We start from the raw sequence: 21,112 nt of genomic DNA on the forward strand, positions 1-21,112 counted from the left end.
ATAGCATTAGTATACAAAAGATTAATCTTATTAATTATACTGACTAAGGCATAATCAGATGTGTCCAACTAACTGAAAGGTAAAAATATTTGTTTTCAAAAATTGAAGTATTAGAAAACAAGGAAAAGATTGTATGGGCTCAGGAAAGACAAAAGTTGTGCCCATTATTTCATCACACACTTTAATCTTTCTGTCTTAAATTGTGATGAAGTGTTAACAATGTATACTTGTGACTTGTGAGAAGTGTAATAAATAGTGATTAATATGGAAAAGTTGTCCGTAAATATGAAGAAGTTTAGAACATAAGTACAAGAAGACAAGAAGTTACAGTGGATTTTTTTTTTCTTCATTTTTTGTAGATAAAGGGACCAATGTACCCTTTAGAGCAGGGTTAAAATGACAAAAAAAAAAGTAAGACTCATAGTTTCCCAATAACCATGGGGTTAATTAATATGTGTTGATTACTTTGCAAAATTAAATTGAGATATTTTTAGTTCAAATTAGCCAGTAATTTCATTTGAGAATAAGTGTCAATTTTATTTCATTCTTGTTTTATAACATATAATCACCTATAGGGGAAGCAAATAAGATAATGTAAATCATTTGAATATAGCTGTCGCCTTATACATTTTGATTATGTAGAGATTGAAATGCAAATTAAAAAAAAAAGAAAATATTATGTTAATAGAAAACGTTAATGGAACAAAAAACCTTTAAATTATGTCTCACGTGCAATTAAAAGAGATATAAATATAAATATGTTTAATTGGAGAGGAAAATTTACATAAATTGGATGAAAATTTTAAAACATTTTTAATTGGATTGTGATGCAAAGGACATATTTGCACTCACGAAATTACTCATTTACACTGAAAAGAAAAAGAAGTAAACATTTAAAAAAAACTTTCCCGGTTGGTTTGATTTTTAGCAGGTAATTTCCTTTTCTTTTGAAATTTGCACAAACCGACTTTAATTTATGTTGTTCTTTTTACTGGATATTTGCACCGGCAGAAATTATCCAGTTCTGCGTCGAAGAGAAAACTTAACCGACTAATTAATATTTAATGCAGATAAAATCGTCCGCTCTATTTTCCCTTTTCCCTTTTCCCTTTTCCCTCTGGTGCTTAATCCGGCTACCCATTTCGATTTCGTTCCTTTCTTCTCCGTAACCCGCCGGTCTCCGTCTCCAAATCCTCTCAACAGTTCTCTCTTCCTTTGCCCTCTTCTTCAAACCCCGTCCCCAAATTTAAGCGGTTGCTACGGCCTCTGCCGGCGCCGCAGTTGCAGTCATCGGATTACTGCTCCTACAATCAGTCTCGGGTCTGCCGCCGTCACTTTGTGTTGCGGGTACTCCACAATTTTCGGCCTTTTTTACTTCTGTTGCCTTGGTTTTTGGCTTTCACAGCTGAAAACTAAGGATCAATTTTAGAGAGTAATGTCTATGTATTGAGATTTATAGTGTTTATAGAATTAGAGTTAGGAAAATGTTCCACGTTATAAGGCGTGATTCAAATCGGAATATGATTGTTATGGATTAAAAGTGTTTTTTTTTTCTTTTCGTTCTTTAAAAAAATCATTGCTGTTTCGGCGCAAAGCCCCTTCTCCCTCCTCCGTCTGTATTGTTTCTCCAAAGCTTTCACCTGTGAATAACTCATGGAAGTGATAGAGTTTATTGACTAGATGATAATTATGTTTGTTGGGTGTATGCTGACTAAATTGGCATATGGGTCGTCTCATGAATAGCGCTTTTTGGAAGGTGCGTTTTATGGCCATTAATTTTGTTTTATTTGTTCTTGTGGATCAGATTGGGTACTGTTAGATTGTTGCGGTATTTCGTGGAGAAAAATCTGAGATTGTAATTGCCAAATTGACTAACTGAGACTTGCGGTAGTCTCACTGATTCTAACCATGGTATGTTATCTGTGTATGTTTGATAGTTTTTTATGACAGGCATTCAAGATAAATGTTGCTTATTAGTACCTCTTTTTTTTTTTTCATTTTCTTTGGAAGCAGGGGAATGGTGGACCTATTGACCTGGACAAGTCAACCACAACATTAGACCCTGAAAAAACCACTGGTGGGGGTCTAGTTGCTCCGGGAAAAGATAGAGTAGTATTTAGACCTTCAGAGAGGAAATCACTTTTAGGTAAGTTGCCATTTGAGTTGTGGTCAGAGCCTAGTGGCTTTGATTCCTTTCATAATTCACCATGTCTGTTCATGGAAATATTGTTGCATTTGCAAATGGATTCATTCTCTTGTTCCTTATACCAACTTCATTTTGACCGTTAAAATAGGGTTGGATGTGCTCGCTAATGCTAAAAGATCAGGGTCGGATGTGGATGTTGGATTCAAGATACCAAGGGAAAGAGTTGCTTCTGTAGTGGCATCTCTAGATGAAGATGAGGAAAGGTCTACTTCCTCAGGGATCGACGAAGGAGAAAATGATGCCAAAGAAGTTCATCGGAATTTAAAAACTAGGCATTATCGTGAATCTTCCACCAGCAAGACATCAAAGAGAGGTGACTCTTCATTGTCTACTTCTGCAATTTAACGCAATTGCTTTTCTTAACCTTTTACCGCAGAAAGAGTTTGTGCTTAACCTTGTAAAATGGACTGAACTTGGGAGAGACAGCAAAATTACATAGGAGAACATGAATTTGTTAGACTTCAGAATCATCTTTTGATTTTGTATTCTGTTTTCTGTTTTGTTTCCTTTTTAGTATCTTTTTTAAGATGCTGTCATATAAATTTGCAGAAAGTACTGTAACTGAAGGAGCACATATTCGTGACTCATCCTCAAGGCATCATTCAGACGAGTACACTCAGGTATTCATCATTTTAGTTTTGCAGCAACCATGTATTTTGTAAATTGTGAAGTAATTGTGCTTCTTGACTTGGCTTTCCAACTTTCTAGAATAGTTGTCTTATCGGGAATTTCTGTTTTCACTGTAGTAATGCTCTTCTCCTATTAGTCTTCATTTAGATTGCTAATAGTAAAAATTGTTGAACAAGAAAGAAAACAAATATGAAAGAGAAAAAAAGAGTTCTGAGCATTTAGTTTTATAAGGTTAGAGTAGTGAAATTGGACATAGAAGCTGTAAATTGACAAAATTTTGTTATGTAAATAGATGTCTATTATCATAATAGGGAACTCATTTGTTTGTTTTTTTATACAAAGTAAATAAATGCTTGACTGATGCATGTGGTGAATTTTCAAGATGAAGTTGGTGACAAGGGGAAGAAAGTATTAAGAAGAGAATCTATAAAGCACACAGGACCTTAGTATTTTGAGAACAGCGAAAACTTCCATGGTCTATCATACTTGCTTTGCTGTTCTAGCGTGAGCTTTTGTTGTGTATAAACCGAAGAGGTCATTTATTTTTTTTTTCCAATAAATTTGTTTATCTTATCTTGCTTGTCTTAGAGTTGGCTTTAGAGTGTTGTGAATATTTGAGAAAGTTGTTGGAGGTTTAGATATTTAGAGGGATTCTAGATTTCTTGACATATGAAATAGAGATCCAAATTGAAGATTGAAAGGGTTGTTGAGAGAATAGTACTCTTGTTAGGATGGAGAATTCATGTCAAATTCAAATTTGACTTCTTTATTGCTGACATGTTTCTATTTGGAGGTACATAACTTCTGATGTGGGCTTCCTGGCTCATTTGTTAAAGCTTATTATGTTCATATCAGTAAACTGTTCATGAATTCTTTGGCGTTTTGGATTCTTATAGGTTTACAATGGAGCTATCACTTTTCTTTAGAATTAGCAACCTGGTGATATAGATGTTTCCTTCGTTGTTATTAGCTATACATGACACTTTAGTGGCATGGCCTTAGACTCCTCTGAGCTGTAACATTGTCATGTCATTGAATCCTTTTTGCTGAGTCTTGTGCATCCCTGAGCTGAGTTTGTGACAAAATGTGAAGTGCAGTATGCCAGTCTATGCCTTCTATCTGCATGCTCTCTCTCTCTCTCTCTCTCTCGTGCAGTTTAGAAGATACATTCTGACATCTTGGGGACATGGGATATTTGAAAAACAAATAGCAATTGCAAATCTTTTTTTAATGTTAGTCTACCTATGACTAAGAGAATGTGTTTCAGTCTGAAGAAAGATGGGTGCTTAACTCTTGTTTGTTTTCTTGTTTCTTCATTGGTTTCTATTATTTTTAGAGCAGCAGCATTTGGTGGTGCATATACTGTTGTATGCACCATTACTTTGGCAGTGGGGTTAATGACTTTGCCTATTTTCATTTTAATTTAAGGTTCTGGAAGCATCTTCTGGAAGTTTCCGGTTACCGACTCCACGTCATGATTTGCATGACTCTGGTAGGAGAAGCAGCAAAGTGAGGGAGGAATATAGGGGCAGAAGCAGGGATGCGAGGAGATACAGTACTGAGTGGGAAGGGGGCAGTCATAGAGAGTCGCCACGTCATCATGGAAGTGATTATACTAATGGATATGGAAGAAAAAGAAGTAGATATGAAGGTTCTATAAGGACACCTGGTATGTAGTTGATCTCTTGTGCTCCTGGTATGCAGTCATAGAATAGCTTGTAGTAGTTTAAGTACCTTTGACTAGAAAGGAGTTCCTTCTATGGGTGTTAGTCTCTGCTAACTGATGGTGTTCCTTTGATACTTTTATTCTCTGTTTGCACCATATATTCAAAAAAGGTTTCTTTTTCTCTGATTGAGTTAATTATTAGCAGTCAATTCTCTATTCTTTTGAAAATATCCACAAGAATATTTATATTTCCAGTCGCGCTATTTTAATTGGGAACGTTTGTGATCTTACAGTCAGATCTGAATGGGATGATGGTAAATGGGAATGGGAGGATACACCTCGTCGGGACAGTCGCTCTAGTAGACGTCATCAACCTTCCCCTTCCCCAATGTTTGTTGGCGCCTCTCCTGATGCACGCCTTGCTTCACCATGGTTGGGGGGACACACTCCTACTGGTAGGCTAAAGCAAATCTTTTGTGTCTTTGTAGTGGCTAGATTTTGAATTTTGTAAATGTATATCAAGTCACCTGTAGGTTTTGTGTAATTCTTGCATGATCCTCAGCTTCACCATGGGACAGCGTAGCTCCTTCACCCACTCCTATACGGGCTTCTGGGTCATCGGTTGGATCTTCAAGTTCTCGAAATAGTGGAAGGTCCAAATCCCTTACCTATTCTTCCAAGAGTTCGCGCTTCTTTGAGGTATTTGATATTGTTATGATCTGGTATTTTTTTCCTTTGAAAATTGTCTAGAAGATTTACATCTTTTCGTCAATTTTCTGTAAATAGTTGCTTTTCAAATAATCCTTAATAGTCTATTGAAATAGTTTGTTTCTCCTGCTTTCATTGTTTCCAGGATGCGCAAGTTGAAACCAATCATTCAACTGATGATAACGATCAAGAGATCACTGAAAGCATGCGATTAGAGATGGAGTACAATTCTGACCGTGCCTGGTAATTTCATCCAAAATTATCATAAGGATTTGTCAAGTAGATTTTTTTTGGGTGATTTTCTTAAAGTAAGCCCCATGAAGCAGGGGTTAATTGCCTTTCCTCCATAATGTAAGTAAATGTGTGGTGTATAGCCATTCAAAAGTTTTTCAATCATCAAGGGCAGTACAAATATGAGTAACTATGATTTTGTCCCCTACCACCTTAAAAGATCGTGCTACACTGAGCACCATAAGAGATGATAACTTTTCATGGATTAGGATACACAAGAATTAGCAATGAGGCTGTAGTTAGGAGCCGAAGGTAGGGAAATCCATGCAGTGATTTGCTAGGAAAAAGAAGAGATCATAAAGGAACTGAAGGATTAAATCTCCAGTAATTGCTAGACCTCAAAGGGAATTTTACCCCTTCTGCTAGGTAACGAAGAATTACTGGTAGACTCTGACCATTGATAAAGACAAATGGCAGCAGTAGATTAAAGTTTATAAAAGGCTTTGAGATGCTTTATGATCCCAGGCTTTGATTCAGCACCATTGGGAGACAAGGAGCCCATTTGGGTGTTACTCTGAGTCTTAAAAGTGTTTTTATTCAAGTTTATTTAAGTTTTTAATTAACTTTTACGCTTACCGAGATTCTCTGAATTTTCAGATTTAGGGGTATCTTACTAATATTACTTTTTGCAAGAATCTGGTTTTTTGGTTACCGTCTTAGAGTCAATGAATGCTTTCTGATTTCAAGTAATTTTAGTATTAGAGATGGATTGTAGGAGGTGGTGTGATTCCTAATCAGTATGGGATTTGGTTTAGGAGCCTATTAAAATTGCACTTCTCTATGGAGAAAAGAATGGAGTTTCATCTTTGTATAAAACTCCTGCTGATGTATTGTCTTTTCTGAGGGTTGTGTGGTACTCATACAACCTAGCCTTGGGAATAGCACCTAAATGTTTCTAGGAGTGATTCCTATAATTTCTGATTTGTCCTTTTTTTACTATCTTCAATTTCCCGCTGTTGTTCCTTTAGATCTCTGGTCTGATTTTGTTAAACTTCTCTTCCTGCATTCCTTCCGCTTATGTTTTGGTTTTTGTTTCAAAACCTTTTTGTCTATTACCAATGGCCTACCAGCAATCTTGGTGGTGTCATTTCGTCACCTATTTTGGGATAATCTTCAAGTGAGGGTAAACCATCGACATACTGAAGTACCTATCACGATTAAATTCCCAGGTACGAAAATTGATGAACTAGTTGGTACCAAAATTTATTCAACTCGAGAGTTTTAATTGACCTACTCCACCTTCTGATCAGGCCTTTTGGACTCCAAAAAGTTTTAAGTTTACTTCTCTTCTAGGTTGGATGAACAAATAACATTTAGAAATTGCATAGAAAGAGAAAAAGAGAAGTGGTTATGTGTCATATGTGGTATTTCTGAGGGATATAAGTTATTGTTGTCTCTCTCTGTCATTTGCTTTAGAATGCAAGAGAAAAGGAGGTGCTCGGATAGTTGTTACAGTTGCTCCAACTTCAAGTATACTTTTCTCAAATGCAGCTATTTCAATTGCTAAAAACTTTTAGCGAGAATTCCTAGGAGAAACTGTAAATTGAACAGGTATATTGTTTTTCCAGCAGAATGTAGAAATATATATTTAGGTGATGTTGTGTTGCTATCGTTTGGCATTAGCTCTGTCAGATGAGACATTTTGGAGGTTTGAGTTTTGGTTATTAGCTAAATAAGATGATATCTAAAGAATAGTGTAGGTACCCCTTTCATGTTAAAGTGTTGCACAGCCCCAGGGATTAGACATGTATCTCAGTTGTAACTAATTGCTGCTACTATCAGATCTTTTCATTTGCTAATCCAGGTAATCAATATTTTGTGTTACTTGTAATGAGAATCAACTGAAACAGAGCATGGGTGTTTGTGTGGGCGTATTTGAAGATAGAAGACTAATGTAGCCTATCTTAAATGTCAGGAATAGGATGTTGATTTCTTTGTGCTTGTGCAGTGCTTTCTTCTTTTTATAATTATGGTTAATATGATCATTGGTCAGGTATGATAGAGAGGAAGGAGGTGCAGCTTTTGATGGCGATAGCTCCTCAATTTTCCTTGGTGACGAGGCTTCTTTCCAGAAAAAAGAGGCAGAGTTGGCCAAACGACTGGTAAATCTCCAGCATCTTAATATGCATCTGCAGATATTAATAGCAATCTTATGGGCATATGCATGATGTTGGTGCTCGCAAGTGCTTTTGACTGAGACAAATCATATATATACAGATTGTGCTCTTTTTAGAGTGTTACATCTGTAGATAAAAGGACTTGAAAATTTCCTAAGTTGGCTATGGTTTCATACTTAAAACGTGGATGGTAACATCATGTACATTTAAATTAACAAGAAATTTTGTGCATGCGTCCTTGCAGCATCTGGTAAAATGACACTTTGCTGCAGTAGTTTTTCACCCTGAGCAGCATGTGATTAAATTTGGTGTGGTTTTGGAAGAATACTGCATAAAAAAGCAACAGGAAAATCCAATAAAATGACTTCATGTAACATCTTGTAATATATCTGCTGGTGACTTAGTGCACTGGTCTGTATAGGATCACTGGGAGATTTATTTTAAAGTGCATTGTGGGATGAAGCACATATACTGATTTTATGACATATAAGTAGCAAAACTGATTTTATGACTGATATACTTCCAGATAGTAATTTAAGTTCTGCACCATTTGGATTAACTCATTTTCCTTCAGCCATCTGTATAACTGTAATATACTTCCAGACAGTAATTTAAGTTCTGCACCATTTGGATTTACTCATTCTCCTTAAGCTATCTGTACACTAATCTTTTGAGATTCCGTTGGTGACAATGCTGACAATTTTGTGTTTAGAACATCTATGTCAAATGTAGGGCAAGTTAATTGCAAAAGGACATTTGCATTTGTTCCTTCACTTCTTTGAGATTCTTTTGGTAACAATTTTTGGGCTAAGCATTTGCTTATTCGCTTCTTTGAAATCACCAGGTGAAGTAACTAAAATGAAACATTTGCGTTTTCTTTAAATATTCTCACCTAAAATTGTTCATTTGAACAGTTTATTCATTCAGTCTGACTTAATTGTTCTTTCATTCTGCTTATTTGAATGAAGTAAACACAAAAAATTTCATCTAACTATTTCTTTTAGTGCTGGTTTGATTGTTATTGTTTAAATACATCATATTAACTGCGTTAATGATCCTTTTCCTAGTGAGTAGTGAGGGAACAGATTTTGTATTCATACTAGGCCTTGGATATCAAATAGATGGAGTAGACCTGGAAACATCATATTCGATGTCTATGACGTCTGTGTGATCTTATGGTTTTGTTTGCTCACTTAATTTTTGTGAAGACATTTTTATCAATTATTTGTGTGTGATCTTTCCTCTCCAAAGGCCAATTGTTATTTTAATCTGGGTAGCTCAATTGCATCATAGTCATGTAGCACCTGTTCTATTTTTAAGATATCTACCATATTAGTATACATATATTATGAATGTTGATTGTCATTTTACTTTTCTGTTGTAGGTTCGAAGAGATGGAACCATGATGACACTTGCTCAGAGCAAAAAGTTATCTCAGCGTGCTGCAGATAACGCTCAATGGGAGGACCGACAACTTTTGAGATCAGGAGCTGTTAGAAGTACAGAAGTGCAGACTGAATTTGATGACGAGGAAGAACGAAAAGTTATTCTTTTAGTTCATGGTATGATATTTTAGTACTATGCCACCTTAATGTGTAGCTAATGGAACTAAATGGACCTGATTAACTCGATTTTTTTGCTTTATCTATATTTTTGACATTTCCTTTCACAGATACAAAGCCCCCTTTTCTCGATGGGAGGATTGTCTTCACAAAGCAGGCTGAGCCTATAATGCCAATAAAAGACCCAACATCAGATATGGCTATAATATCACGCAAAGGATCAGCCTTAGTACGTGAAATTCATGAAAAGCAAAGCATGAATAAATCACGCCAACGTTTTTGGGAACTCGCTGGTTCAAAACTTGGGGATATCCTTGGTGTTGAAAAGTCATCTGAACAGGTATGACTTTCTAATAATCGCGTGCATTTCAATTGAAGGTCTTTATCTGACAAGTGACTAGCAAAAGATGTGGATTTAATTTTCTTGGTTGAATCTACCACTAGATTGATGCAGATACAGCTGTAGTAGGAGAAGAGGGTGAAGTTGATTTCAAGGAAGATGCCAGGTTCGCACAGCACTTGAAAAAAGGGGAAGCAGTGAGTGACTTTGCAAAGTCCAAAACAATGGCACAACAAAGGCAGTATTTGCCTATTTTCTCCATAAGGGATGAATTACTTCAGGTCTAATCTCTGTCCTTGTATCTGTTTGATTTTTTCAAGGAGTGTCATGAGATGCGTTACTGTACATGTCCACGGTATCATGATAGGAGCTCCATGACATTGTGAGTTTGGTGATGCTAAAGTTTCATAGATTATGAGAATAGGTCTTCTTATTGTCTAAAATAAAGGACTAAGTGGTATCATGTTTAGAAATTGCAGTCGGGTTTATTTAGGTCTATGAGTTTCTCTCCCCTGTTTCTGCTGAAATGGAAATACTCTTCCTATCTATATAATTTTTCTCTTAAAATTGAGGATCTGCAGTTTGGGTTTTTAAGAGCTTGGGAAATTACTTTAATTGAGACCTGATGATTTTCGGAGCACTTAAGAGCTGTTTTGGGGGGGGGTTGGGCGTTCTTGAACATTTCTACATATTGAAGCTTTCATGATCCAGTGATGGTCACCTTTTGGTGGATACAGCTACTCTCTGCAAGCCAATATGACATTAATCCTTCATTTTTGATGTAGAATCACATGTACACTACACCATTTGTTTAGTGGACTCTTATACTGCAAAACTTTCTCACTATTAGCAACCTTCTATGCAACTCCACTTGTTTGTCCTAGCGCTTTTCTCCTCTAATCAACTGCTGCCTCTTTTTCGTCTAGGTCATCCGTGAAAACCAGGTGGCGGTGGTGGTTGGAGAAACTGGTTCTGGAAAGACAACACAACTGACCCAGGTTTGTTCAAACTGATATCACTCACCATTATTACCTTACATTTGCTAGACTTCCGCTTGTGATTGGAGTGTTATTCATCTAAACTTTTTGTTCATTGTCTGCAGTATCTGCATGAAGATGGATATACAATAAATGGAATTGTTGGCTGCACCCAGCCCAGACGTGTAGCGGCTATGAGCGTGGCAAAACGAGTCAGTGAGGAGATGGAAACTGAGCTTGGTGATAGAGTTGGATATGCAATTCGTTTCGAAGATGTAACTGGGCCAAACACTGTTATTAAGGTAATTTTGTTATCAATTTGGGCATTTCTTAGCCCAAATGTATAGTGTTATTGCTCTTTGATTGCTTGTTAGGATACTTGTAATAGTATGATGTAAAACAACAGAAATTTATGAACTTAATCTCCAAGTGGGAAGTAGTTGGGGAATTGTGCATTTTGTTCTTTTCCAGTTTGTCATTTTTGCTTTTTGGACCGGTGCATTGGCAAAGCTGCTATGCTATTTGCTTTTGGATATATAGCTGTGTAGTTTAGGTTTTTTTTTTTTTTGTGTGGGTATGTTTAGCCTTTTAAATATCTATTTGCCAAATTATGAGGTCTAATTTTGTATATGATGCAGTACATGACTGATGGTGTGCTTCTCCGGGAGACACTGAAGGATTCTGACCTCGACAAATACCGGTATGGTTAATGCGTAGATGGTGATACTTAAGATTTCTATAGTTCTTCAACTATGCATGTGCCACCAGTTTTGGTGAGCAGAATGGTATCATTTACTTGCTTCATTCTTGATTTTACAGTGTTGTTGTAATGGATGAAGCACATGAGCGATCACTAAGTACTGACGTACTTTTTGGGATCCTTAAGAAAGTTGTTGCAAGACGTCGTGATTTTAAGCTTATTGTGACATCAGCCACTCTTAATGCTCAAAAGTTCTCAAATTTCTTCGGGAGGTAATTTTAATTTGTACCAACTAGGTTCTAATCATTTTCATTTTTGCTACTCTCTCTCTCTCTCTCTAACATGATCATTCTTTTTGTGTTGTCGCAGTGTTCCAATATTCTACATTCCTGGAAGGACATTTCCTGTCCAAACATTGTACAGTAAATCTCCGTGTGAAGATTATGTTGAGGCTGCAGTTAAGCAGGCTATGACCATCCACATTACAAGTGCACCTGGTGACATACTGATCTTTATGACTGGTCAAGATGAGATTGAGGCGACCTGTTATGCCCTTTCAGAACGTATGGAACAGCTCGTCTCTTCAACGAAGCAAGTCCCCAAGCTCTTAATTCTTCCTATATACTCACAGCTGCCAGCTGACTTGCAAGCAAAAATCTTTGATAAAGCTGAAGATGGAGCACGAAAATGTATTGTTGCCACGAATATTGCAGAGACCTCTCTGACAGTGGATGGAATTTTTTATGTCATAGACACGGGCTATGGTAAAATGAAGGTATACAACCCTCGGATGGGTATGGATGCTCTCCAAGTCTTCCCTGTTAGCCGTGCTGCTGCTGATCAGCGTGCTGGACGTGCTGGTAGAACTGGGCCTGGCACTTGTTATCGACTGTATACAGAGAGTTCATACCAAAACGAGATGTTGCCAAGTCCTGTGCCAGAAATTCAGAGGACCAATCTAGGCAACGTGGTGTTGTTGCTCAAGTCTCTCAAAATCGAGAACTTGTTGGATTTTGATTTTATGGACCCTCCTCCCCAAGACAATATTCTTAACTCCATGTACCAATTATGGGTTTTAGGTGCACTTGATAATGTGGGGAACCTTACTGACCTTGGATGGAAGATGGTGGAGTTCCCACTAGACCCTCCCCTCGCAAAAATGTTGCTTATTGGCGAACAACTTGAATGTATGAATGAGGTTCTGACAATTGTCTCAATGCTTTCTGTGCCATCTGTCTTCTTTAGGCCCAAGGACAGGGCAGAGGAGAGTGATGCTGCAAGGGAGAAGTTCTTTGTGCCGGAATCAGACCACCTTACTCTTCTTAATGTTTACCAGCAGTGGAAAGCAAATCAATATCGAGGTGATTGGTGCAATGATCACTTTTTGCATGTCAAGGGGTTACGCAAAGCTAGAGAGGTGAGGTCCCAGTTGCTGGACATTCTCAAGACACTGAAAATTCCTCTCACTTCTTGTGATCCTGATTGGGACATTGTCCGAAAGGCCATTTGTTCTGCGTATTTCCATAATGCCGCAAGGCTAAAGGGAGTTGGGGAGTATGTCAATTGTAGGAATGGAATGCCATGCCACCTGCATCCAAGTAGTGCCCTATATGGTTTGGGTTACACTCCTGATTATGTGGTTTATCATGAGTTAATTTTGACCACAAAGGAGTACATGCAATGTGTGACAGCAGTGGAGCCTCAGTGGTTGGCTGAGTTGGGACCTATGTTTTTCTCCGTCAAGGATTCTGATACATCACTTTTGGAACATAAAAAAAGACAGAAGGAAGAGAAAACTGTCATGGAGGAAGAGATGGAGAAGTTACGTCAGGTCCAAGCGGAGTTGGAAAGAGAGAACAAGGAGAAAGAGAGGCAAAAAAGGGCTAAGGAACAGCAGCAAGTTTCAATGCCAGGACTGAAACAAGGTTCTTCTACTTATCTCAGGCCTAAGAGGCTTGGTTTGTAATGCAACTTGTAAATGTGCTTGATATATAGTTGTTTGACGTAGTTTCATTGATTTTAAAGAAACTTCCTCTATTTCTGCCTCTGTAGTACTGAGCTGCAGTAATGTCTAGGCATCTAACAATTAGTTGCTTGATGCCATGATTTCTTTTGCCCTTGTATGCCACCAAATCATCATTTTGCTGATTTTTTTTACAACTATTTAAATATTTGAGGGATTAGCCATTATCGGTTGCATTTAAAGGGTTAATTTTTAGTGGATTAGTGGAAAAAGCTCTGGCTATATTTTCTGAAAGTCCCTGTATTAGGTCTCAATTTCTCCTCTACTCTAGTTCCCCGTTGGGTGCTGCTCAGACGTAGAGTTTGCGTTATCGTGTTCCATTTGTTCAAGAAATTCTTCTCCAATTACTTTGTATTCTGGGAAGAAAATGATGTTCCTTCATTGTTTCAGAACAAAATGATTTAGAGTTGTAGACTAACTGGTTTAGCAAAACTCGCTTGAACTTTTTCCATTCTTTCACCAATATTGACGAACATCTAGATCTCTCAATAATTCCAACATGATTGCTACAAAAAAAAAAAAAAAAAAGTCATGAAGATGTTTTGCTGGCCGAACCTTTGCATGCTATTTGGAGCGGAAGTTTTGTATTTTTGTTGTTAAATACAGAAACCTTAACCTCATTGCAATAATAGGAAACTTCCATACCATTTATCTAGTAAAGAAATCAGTACAAGTTAAACAGAATTTTCAAAATTTGCAATAAGTGGTCCATGCGAACTTAATTTTAGTGTATCAATGAGCAATATCAAGTAGTAAAAGGAACAAGAGTTAGTATTTTGGAAAAATAAGTTGGATTTGAAAAATGTGTAAATGCAAGAGGGATAATAAATATTGAGATAGTACGTCATGTATGCTAATCAGGTGTCTATTAGGTGGTGGTGAAAAAATCATTTTTCATCTTAAACATATGATTCTCTACCTTGTTTTCTGATTTGTATTAGTTTAAATTATAGTTACATCTCCAGCTATTGGACATGTTACATGGAGTAGTTTGCTATAAAATCAAGAATTAAACTGTGTATTGAATGAGTTAAATCCTTTGTTACACTCTTAGTGTTATGCTCTGTCACACCGTGTATTAATATTATGCGTGTTCTCAATCATCTATCAAACCATTAATAGATATTAGTGCGTGGAAACATATCACCTTTGTATATGGTGTAATACGAATATAACTCCAAATATATGTTGAAGGAAGAAGTTGATTTGTTTAGCTATTTATCTTGGCCTAGAGGTTGAGAATGTGTACGGAGAAATAGGGATGGCAATGGGTAGGATAAATTCGATACCTGTGAGTACTCGGCCTCATAGTTAATCAAATAAGATGACTGATGGATATACCGTTAGGGTTTGGTATTGATGAGAGGTAATTGACAGATAATCTAATAAAGTTTAGTAAGAGAACTCTAAAAACTCGGAACCTGGCGTACATAGATACATACAAACATATAATATCCTTAATAAAATGTTGAATTTCTCTCATATAGGTTGTATGACTCTACCAAAGTTTAAAATTTAACATGTTGTGTTGATTTAACATTATGCATGTATTAATTTTTCTGAATTGTTCAAATTAGTGGGTAGAAGTTACCCAATGAATAATCCGAACCCGGAAGTGAGAGGGTTTGATAATGAAACTTAAAATCCATAGAGTCACCCGAAAAAATTTGGTAAAAAACTAAGATATACAAGTAGGGTTTTGATAAGAAGGATTTTTTATGGTACTTGACCCGCTACCATCCTACCAGGGAAGAAATACTCCAATGCTATTGGTACTATCACATTATTAACTCACTAACGCCTCCCTCACCCAATAGTCTGTTTCCAAGATTGAGAGGGTGATTGAGGTTACGGCTACCGACATGCTAATAATGTGACAATCTTGGTGGTATCTGTTCCCGGAGACAGATATTTCACCAAATTTTTGTTAAAAAAGAAAAATTTCCCATGTGGTAAGATTCGGATTTCCAGACTGGAATGATTTAACTTCTTCAATGATCAAGCATTTATGGAAATAGAAATAATTTCAAGAATCTAATTCTACATATTAGTTTGCAGAAATAAATGCCACATACATCAGTCTAGCAAAACTATATCAAGACCAACATGCTCTACAATTTGGCTTTCTCTGTTAGCACTTAGCTCTAGCAAATCATTGTCACAGAAATTTTCTCCAGATTTACCAATCAAACGCTTTTCCAGCCATTTAAAACATCAAAAGGTGTGATATTAACAGCTTTCAGGAAACACATTGAATTCAATTGGGAACAGCAGCAACTAAATTTTGGATTTATCAGAAGACGTTGGTGCCTTTTCACCTACTGTAGAACTTTCAGCAACTTTAGAACTTGCTGATTCTTCAGCTTCAACGAGTTTGCGGAGTCTCTCTTGCAGAACTCGAACTCTGTCCTCAGTTCTTCTGAGCTTTCTCCATCTGTAGGCAAACCAGAGTCCAAATCCACCATACACAACAATATAAGAACCCCATACATAAGGGTAGGTTTCTGCATTTTCTTTGATTCTGCGATATTGTTGCTGAATCGCTCCCATCCAGCCAACATCAGCTTGGTTTGTTGCTTGTTGGTTATCTCCTGAATGTTGATGCTCTTCTTCCTTTCCCTGTGTAGCCATTATCTACAGAGTGGCTAGCTGGTGATGAATAAAATTACCAATATATCACAATGCGCCAGACCTTCTCTCTTGCAGCTGCAATAAAAGGGAAGCTACTAGTTAAATCAATTACTGTATCATAAATTTTTATAGACAGAGCTGTGTGCAAATTGAAAGCAAAATTAGCTGACTTTGCATGTGCAATAACACTTGAACAACTTCCAAGAAACCAATTCAGTTAAAATTCTTGGCCAACTTCAAGCATCTTACAAATAGGCACCAAGAATAATTACCAAGGAAATACTATTTTAAATTCCAAGAGTGCAAGCTAAATTTGAAAGAAGTTAATTAGTCGGTATCTTCAACTTTATCTCAGAAAGGTATAAGGGAAAAGTAAAAGAAGACAGGAGCAGATTCACAATATGCATAAAAAGATGAAAATTAGAGGAGATGGACGAAGAAGAGGGACTGGAGGACAAGCAGCCAAAGAGAGCATCTTCAGTAGTTTTTGATTCAAGACAGGAGTTTGAACATTTCTCCATTTCCGCTTAAGTCAAGATGATGCAGTTCAATTATTCACAATAGCTCCTCTCCTTTTTTTTTTTTTGGGTGCTGCAGTGGAGGACTATAGGTCCACTGCATGAAGTGGGTATGCCACCCAAATTACATCAGCTAACAGGATTTGCTTAAGATGAGTAGAAGGTTCTGGACATACTTGTAGACCTAGCTGACTATTAAGACTTTGCTTAGCTAACCAATCAGCAGCCATGTTCGGTTTCTCTCCTGCAATGCTCCATCTTACACTCCCACACTTGGTTCATCCAGCGTCTGATTGATTCACCTACCAATTGTATAAAGTGAGTCCAATGGTAGGTGATTGATTCACCTACCAATTGTATCCCAACTTGTGAGTCCAACACCAGAGTAATCTTTTTGTATCCCATATTCCATGCCATGGAGTGTCCGTAGTTCATCCCCCAAAGTTCTGCCACCGCATTGCTTTTTTATCCAGATTAACCATAAAGCCTGATAAATAACAGTTTTATTCATCCCTAATCACTCCACCCATTCCGGCATTTCCTGTGAAGAGGCCCCATCAACATCTCTTCACCTATCCGATTTGAGGTTTTCTCCATCCCACAAGACAAGTTTGTTAGGGTGGCTTCCCCGCTGATTTAACCAAGGCACAGTAGCGCTTTATACGGTTGCCAATCAATGCATAGAACTAGTATAAATAGCTAGCTACATCAAAGGCTCAATAAAAATAACTAAATTAATTAACAGCAGCATTTTTGAAAACACAAAACTTCAAAATACTTCCAGGCATGCTCCAAAAAAATAAAAAAACTACCGGGCATTTAAGAGGAACAGAAGCTGATCTATACTGCACAGATTTTGCGCAACACATAAAATGCTATACTAAACCATTTGTTACTACTGGTGTCCAAGACATCAAATTTTACTGTTACAACTATAAGATCAGTACCTATTGAACAAAAAGCTGGAAAAAAAAAAAAGCAAAGGCACTGCTCCTATCATCCTACAGTGACCAATCACAAAGTTTGTAAACTACAGTGACAAAAGTTAGCCACTTATGACTCCCAAATGGGACTTCCACAAAAGTCCGAGCAAATTCATCCAGTATCACAAAACCTTCTCCACCTACAGATCTCTAGCTTCCAACAGTACCTTTTGATCAAAAACTGCAACAAAATTTACACCATGAGTATTACTGGTACCATCCTACCACAAAAAATGATAAAGGTTGTAAACTACTACTACAAAAATAGCCACTTACGACCCTGCAATACACTTCTGCAGAAATACAAGCAAATTCCTCCGGTAAGCTTTTCTCCACTAGAGCTCTCTGGCCTTAACTTACCATCAAGCATTCAACTTCCAAATTAACTTTGAACCTCCTCTACTTAATGTAGCAAAATACTCGTTGCAGATGGCCTCCCTTCTCGCACCACAAACACCTTGATCCGATTTTCCTCCTAGTCCTCGTCATTCAAGAAGGGAGCAGTTCCCCTGCTCTCTCACATTAGATACAACCACCTTGATCATGCTTAATAATTCTGAATGAAAGGAAATGATACAGCTCCAAGTTCATCAATCTATTAATTCATATTTTTACCTCCCAACGCAATCTTATGCTCTGGATTTGTTTGATAAATGGCCAAAGCATTAATCATTTTACTTCAATATCACAATGCCATATTTTTATGTCATGTAAGAATATCACAATCGAAATTATCAAAATATCCAAAATCAAGATGATCGTAAAAAATACATTAATGAACCCCCAAAAAAAAAAGGCCAAGCAACTAAAAAAACTATACAAAATAGACCAGATTCAAGGGAAATGAAATTCAGCCTTCAGGGCCCAAATCAATTACATTCAGAATTCCGAGGAAAAAGAAAAATAAAAGAAAAAGAAAAGCCCCAAAGGCTATGAAACAAGAACAAGGGTTGAGAATGAATTTTACCGGAAGGAAGATCCACAAATCGGCCTGCCTGTTCTGCTCTTCCTGCTGGTCTATAAGAATAGAGGGTTCTGCGAAGGGTTTTACGATTTTAACTATAGCGTTAGGATTTAAGGCTGTCGTCGAAGTCCTTGAAGGTTTACCTTAATTCGTTTTCTACCCCCAATTTTAAATTTTCTTATCAAGTTACCTCTTTCAATTAATCTCTGGATTAATATTGACAAAATTTTTTTTTTTATTCTTGTAGCTAATTATCTTTTAGTATTTTCTAGTTTATTGTGTACAGAAGAATGGGAGGCAGATGGGCGTGTCCCTGAGATTGCAAAAAACTCAATTGCCATCTCGAAAAAAATTTTAAGATTATTATTTGTATTATGAAGTTAAGAATTTTTTACCAAAGAAAAAAACTTCGATATTAAATTAGTGTCATCGCACATTCTACTTTTGTTGCCCAAAAATTTCAAAAAAGTTATTTACAATCATAAGTTTTTACGTTGACAAAAAAATAATTTGATATAATGTTCTTATTTCTCAAATATGAGACAACAGTTCTCAAGACTCAACTTAATTGATAAGAATAATGGTTAAATGACCGTGAAATCTCTAGTTAGCTTAGATAAGGACCTTTTTTTGAGGTAAAAGAAAGCTAATTATAGATATATAAAATAATTTGAATTCTCAAACAAAAATTTTAAGTCGCAAGAAAATATGAATGCTATGAAAATATAACCATTTTCCATGATTGGAACAGTATATCATGAGACGTAAGTTTATACTACATCCAAAAGACTGGAAAATGACTAAACGCACTTGGGTCAAAAAATCTGCTTGCTTGACTAGAAGGGTTCTTGCTAAAATGAATAATTTGAAGCCAATTAAAACTTATTTATTCATAAAATTTATTAACTGTTTAATTAGTATCTTGTAATTGTTCCGTCTCATGTTCTCTTTTTTGGTACTGGATAAAATTTTTGTTTTTGTCATTTCAGGAATTTTCAGGGATGTTCTTATAATTATTTCTATTTTTTACATTCATACATGAGATATATTTATATATGGCCTTTAGTAAGTATTCTCAGTAGGCCATCAAAAGTTAGCAAGAGCTAATTAGCCTCGACGAAAGGATTCTTCATTATTTCTTCTAGCTGTTAGAAATACAGTCGATGGAGATGAGGCTTTAAGTTTGACAAAAGCATCATGAAGTGCATATTATACACATTAGCTAGGCAAAACCGCAAAAGTTGATATGTACAATGTGATCGTGATGGTTGTGAAGAGTCGAATTCCGGATGATTGAACCAAAGCGAAGGGATTCACCTATCAAATCTGCACAAAGAGTGCGGGCTTGGTCCCTCGGTCCCACTCCAACGATCAAGTTAGTTCGAGTACCCAATTGCAAAATAAAAGCAAAGGTCTTAGTCTTTCTAGTATGTGTGTGAGTGAGAGTATATATGTGTGTATAGAAGGGTATTTATAGTAGATAATATGGTGAAAAGAATGATAAGCTCCGGTTCTCGTGGGCCTTAGGGACTGATAGTGTCAGATTTAAGCCTAATGGAAGGGACATAGCAATGGCCATATCACTGTCATGTCATTCTGTCATGCACAAGTCAGCCTTTTCAGTGATACGTCAGATGTCAGATAGGAGGCCGACCGAGGTGAAGCCACATCGGAGAGACTGAGGCCGGCCCAGAGGACGAGGCAACGAGCCGAGGTGGCACGGGACTCGCGGAGGTCACCTCGCTCTGTCGCGAAACCGAGGAGGGACGAGGTGAACGCCCTCGGGTTGCAAGTTGATTTAGTTTGCCTTTGGTCACTTGGCTGGGGTGTTGTTGTGGCAGGAGTGGCTTCAGGTGTAGAGGATGTAGAAGGGCTCAAAGAGATGGTGGTGTCAACCTGAGTCTGTGTTGCTGAGCCAGCTGATTCTTCTTCAATCTTTGCATTTAGTTTTTGTTGGGGTAATGGAGGCCGTGGCGGTGATGCTTCATGTTCATTTGCTGGAACTGGTAGTAGTGCTCCTTCAGTTGGTAGGCGCGCTGTTATGTTGTACTTTGTTACCATATTATTTCCGAGAGGATGAGTAAATTTCCTCACTTGGAGGCAGTCGATTTCTTTTCCATGTCTTTTGCTGACATTAACCACATCTGGTTGTTGATTCCGTGACAGATTTTATTTCAACAATTGAATGAAGTTATAAAATTGATGGGGAAAATTTTTGACTGTAATAATATATCCTTTTGTGTCATCAGTAGTTATCATCTGCACTAATCTGTAGTGTCTGATGGGCAAAATTGGTACGTAAAGATCTATATGAATGTTCTTGATAGTCTAATGAAAAGATGAAAAAGTGCAGGAAGCCACTGCATAGGAAAAAGTGCAGCGCACCATTTGATCTGTGAAGACAATTCAAGAAGGCAACCTTTGGCTTTGATAACCAATTAGTCACTCAGGGGCAAAATTGGTACTTAAGGATGTATTATTGGTCAGTATGCAATCCACAAACAAATTCTAGCCACAAATGTCTCCAACGGGCACCGCTTCACTCTTTGCAGAGGCAGGCGAAATTAGTATTACCCACCTATTGAAGGTGTTGATAGGGGACGAAATCAACTGTTCCTAACTTCATTCCTGCCTTTATATTTCTCAGGGATGTAATCACCATTTCCATGGTACTTTGATATAGTATTGTCAGCTTTTCTTTTGGTTCTTTTCCATATCCAAGTTTTTGCAAGCATCTTTCCAAGTCCACCTTGTATCACAGAAAAATTCTATGGCCCCAGATATTCTCGTGTGTTT

At 37.1% G+C, this 21,112-nt stretch overlaps 2 protein-coding genes across 6 annotated transcripts; one reads left to right on the forward strand and one right to left on the reverse strand.

The window, feature by feature from the left end:
* The first annotated feature begins 1,003 nt into the window (after positions 1 to 1,003).
* LOC113709727 (pre-mRNA-splicing factor ATP-dependent RNA helicase DEAH7) lies at positions 1,004 to 13,384 on the forward strand. 2 transcript variants are annotated; one of them, XM_027232574.2, is made up of 18 exons: positions 1,004 to 1,347; positions 1,805 to 1,911; positions 2,014 to 2,146; positions 2,295 to 2,519; positions 2,756 to 2,826; positions 4,265 to 4,505; positions 4,796 to 4,957; positions 5,065 to 5,201; positions 5,356 to 5,453; positions 7,495 to 7,603; positions 9,003 to 9,180; positions 9,291 to 9,520; positions 9,625 to 9,801; positions 10,447 to 10,518; positions 10,623 to 10,799; positions 11,136 to 11,197; positions 11,317 to 11,469; positions 11,567 to 13,384. In XM_027232574.2, exons 2-18 carry the CDS (start codon positions 1,909 to 1,911, stop codon positions 13,161 to 13,163), a joined length of 3,825 nt encoding a protein of 1,274 aa, XP_027088375.1. In that variant the 5' UTR covers positions 1,004 to 1,347; positions 1,805 to 1,908; the 3' UTR covers positions 13,164 to 13,384. The 2 variants fall into 2 exon arrangements, with proteins under 2 accessions (XP_027088375.1, XP_027088374.1); XM_027232573.2 differs by having other exon boundaries at positions 1,206 to 1,347; positions 2,011 to 2,146.
* Positions 13,385 to 15,244: 1,860 nt separating this feature from the next.
* LOC113709512 (uncharacterized) lies at positions 15,245 to 18,443 on the reverse strand. 4 transcript variants are annotated; one of them, XM_027232288.2, is made up of 4 exons: positions 18,320 to 18,442; positions 17,629 to 17,908; positions 16,546 to 17,533; positions 15,245 to 15,926 (listed from the first exon to the last, which is right to left on the reverse strand). In XM_027232288.2, the coding sequence occupies exon 4, from the start codon at positions 15,849 to 15,851 to the stop codon at positions 15,498 to 15,500; it is 354 nt and encodes a 117-aa protein (XP_027088089.1). In that variant the 5' UTR covers positions 15,852 to 15,926; positions 16,546 to 17,533; positions 17,629 to 17,908; positions 18,320 to 18,442; the 3' UTR covers positions 15,245 to 15,497. The 4 variants fall into 4 exon arrangements, with proteins under 4 accessions (XP_027088089.1, XP_071922563.1, XP_071922564.1 ...); XM_072066462.1 differs by having other exon boundaries at positions 17,629 to 17,861; positions 18,320 to 18,395; XM_072066463.1 differs by lacking the exon at positions 17,629 to 17,908 and having other exon boundaries at positions 18,320 to 18,386.
* Positions 18,444 to 21,112: the final 2,669 nt, after the last annotated feature.

Source organism: Coffea arabica, chromosome 9e (genome assembly GCF_036785885.1).
Source record: "Coffea arabica cultivar ET-39 chromosome 9e, Coffea Arabica ET-39 HiFi, whole genome shotgun sequence".
NCBI classification, from domain to species: domain Eukaryota; kingdom Viridiplantae; phylum Streptophyta; class Magnoliopsida; order Gentianales; family Rubiaceae; genus Coffea; species Coffea arabica.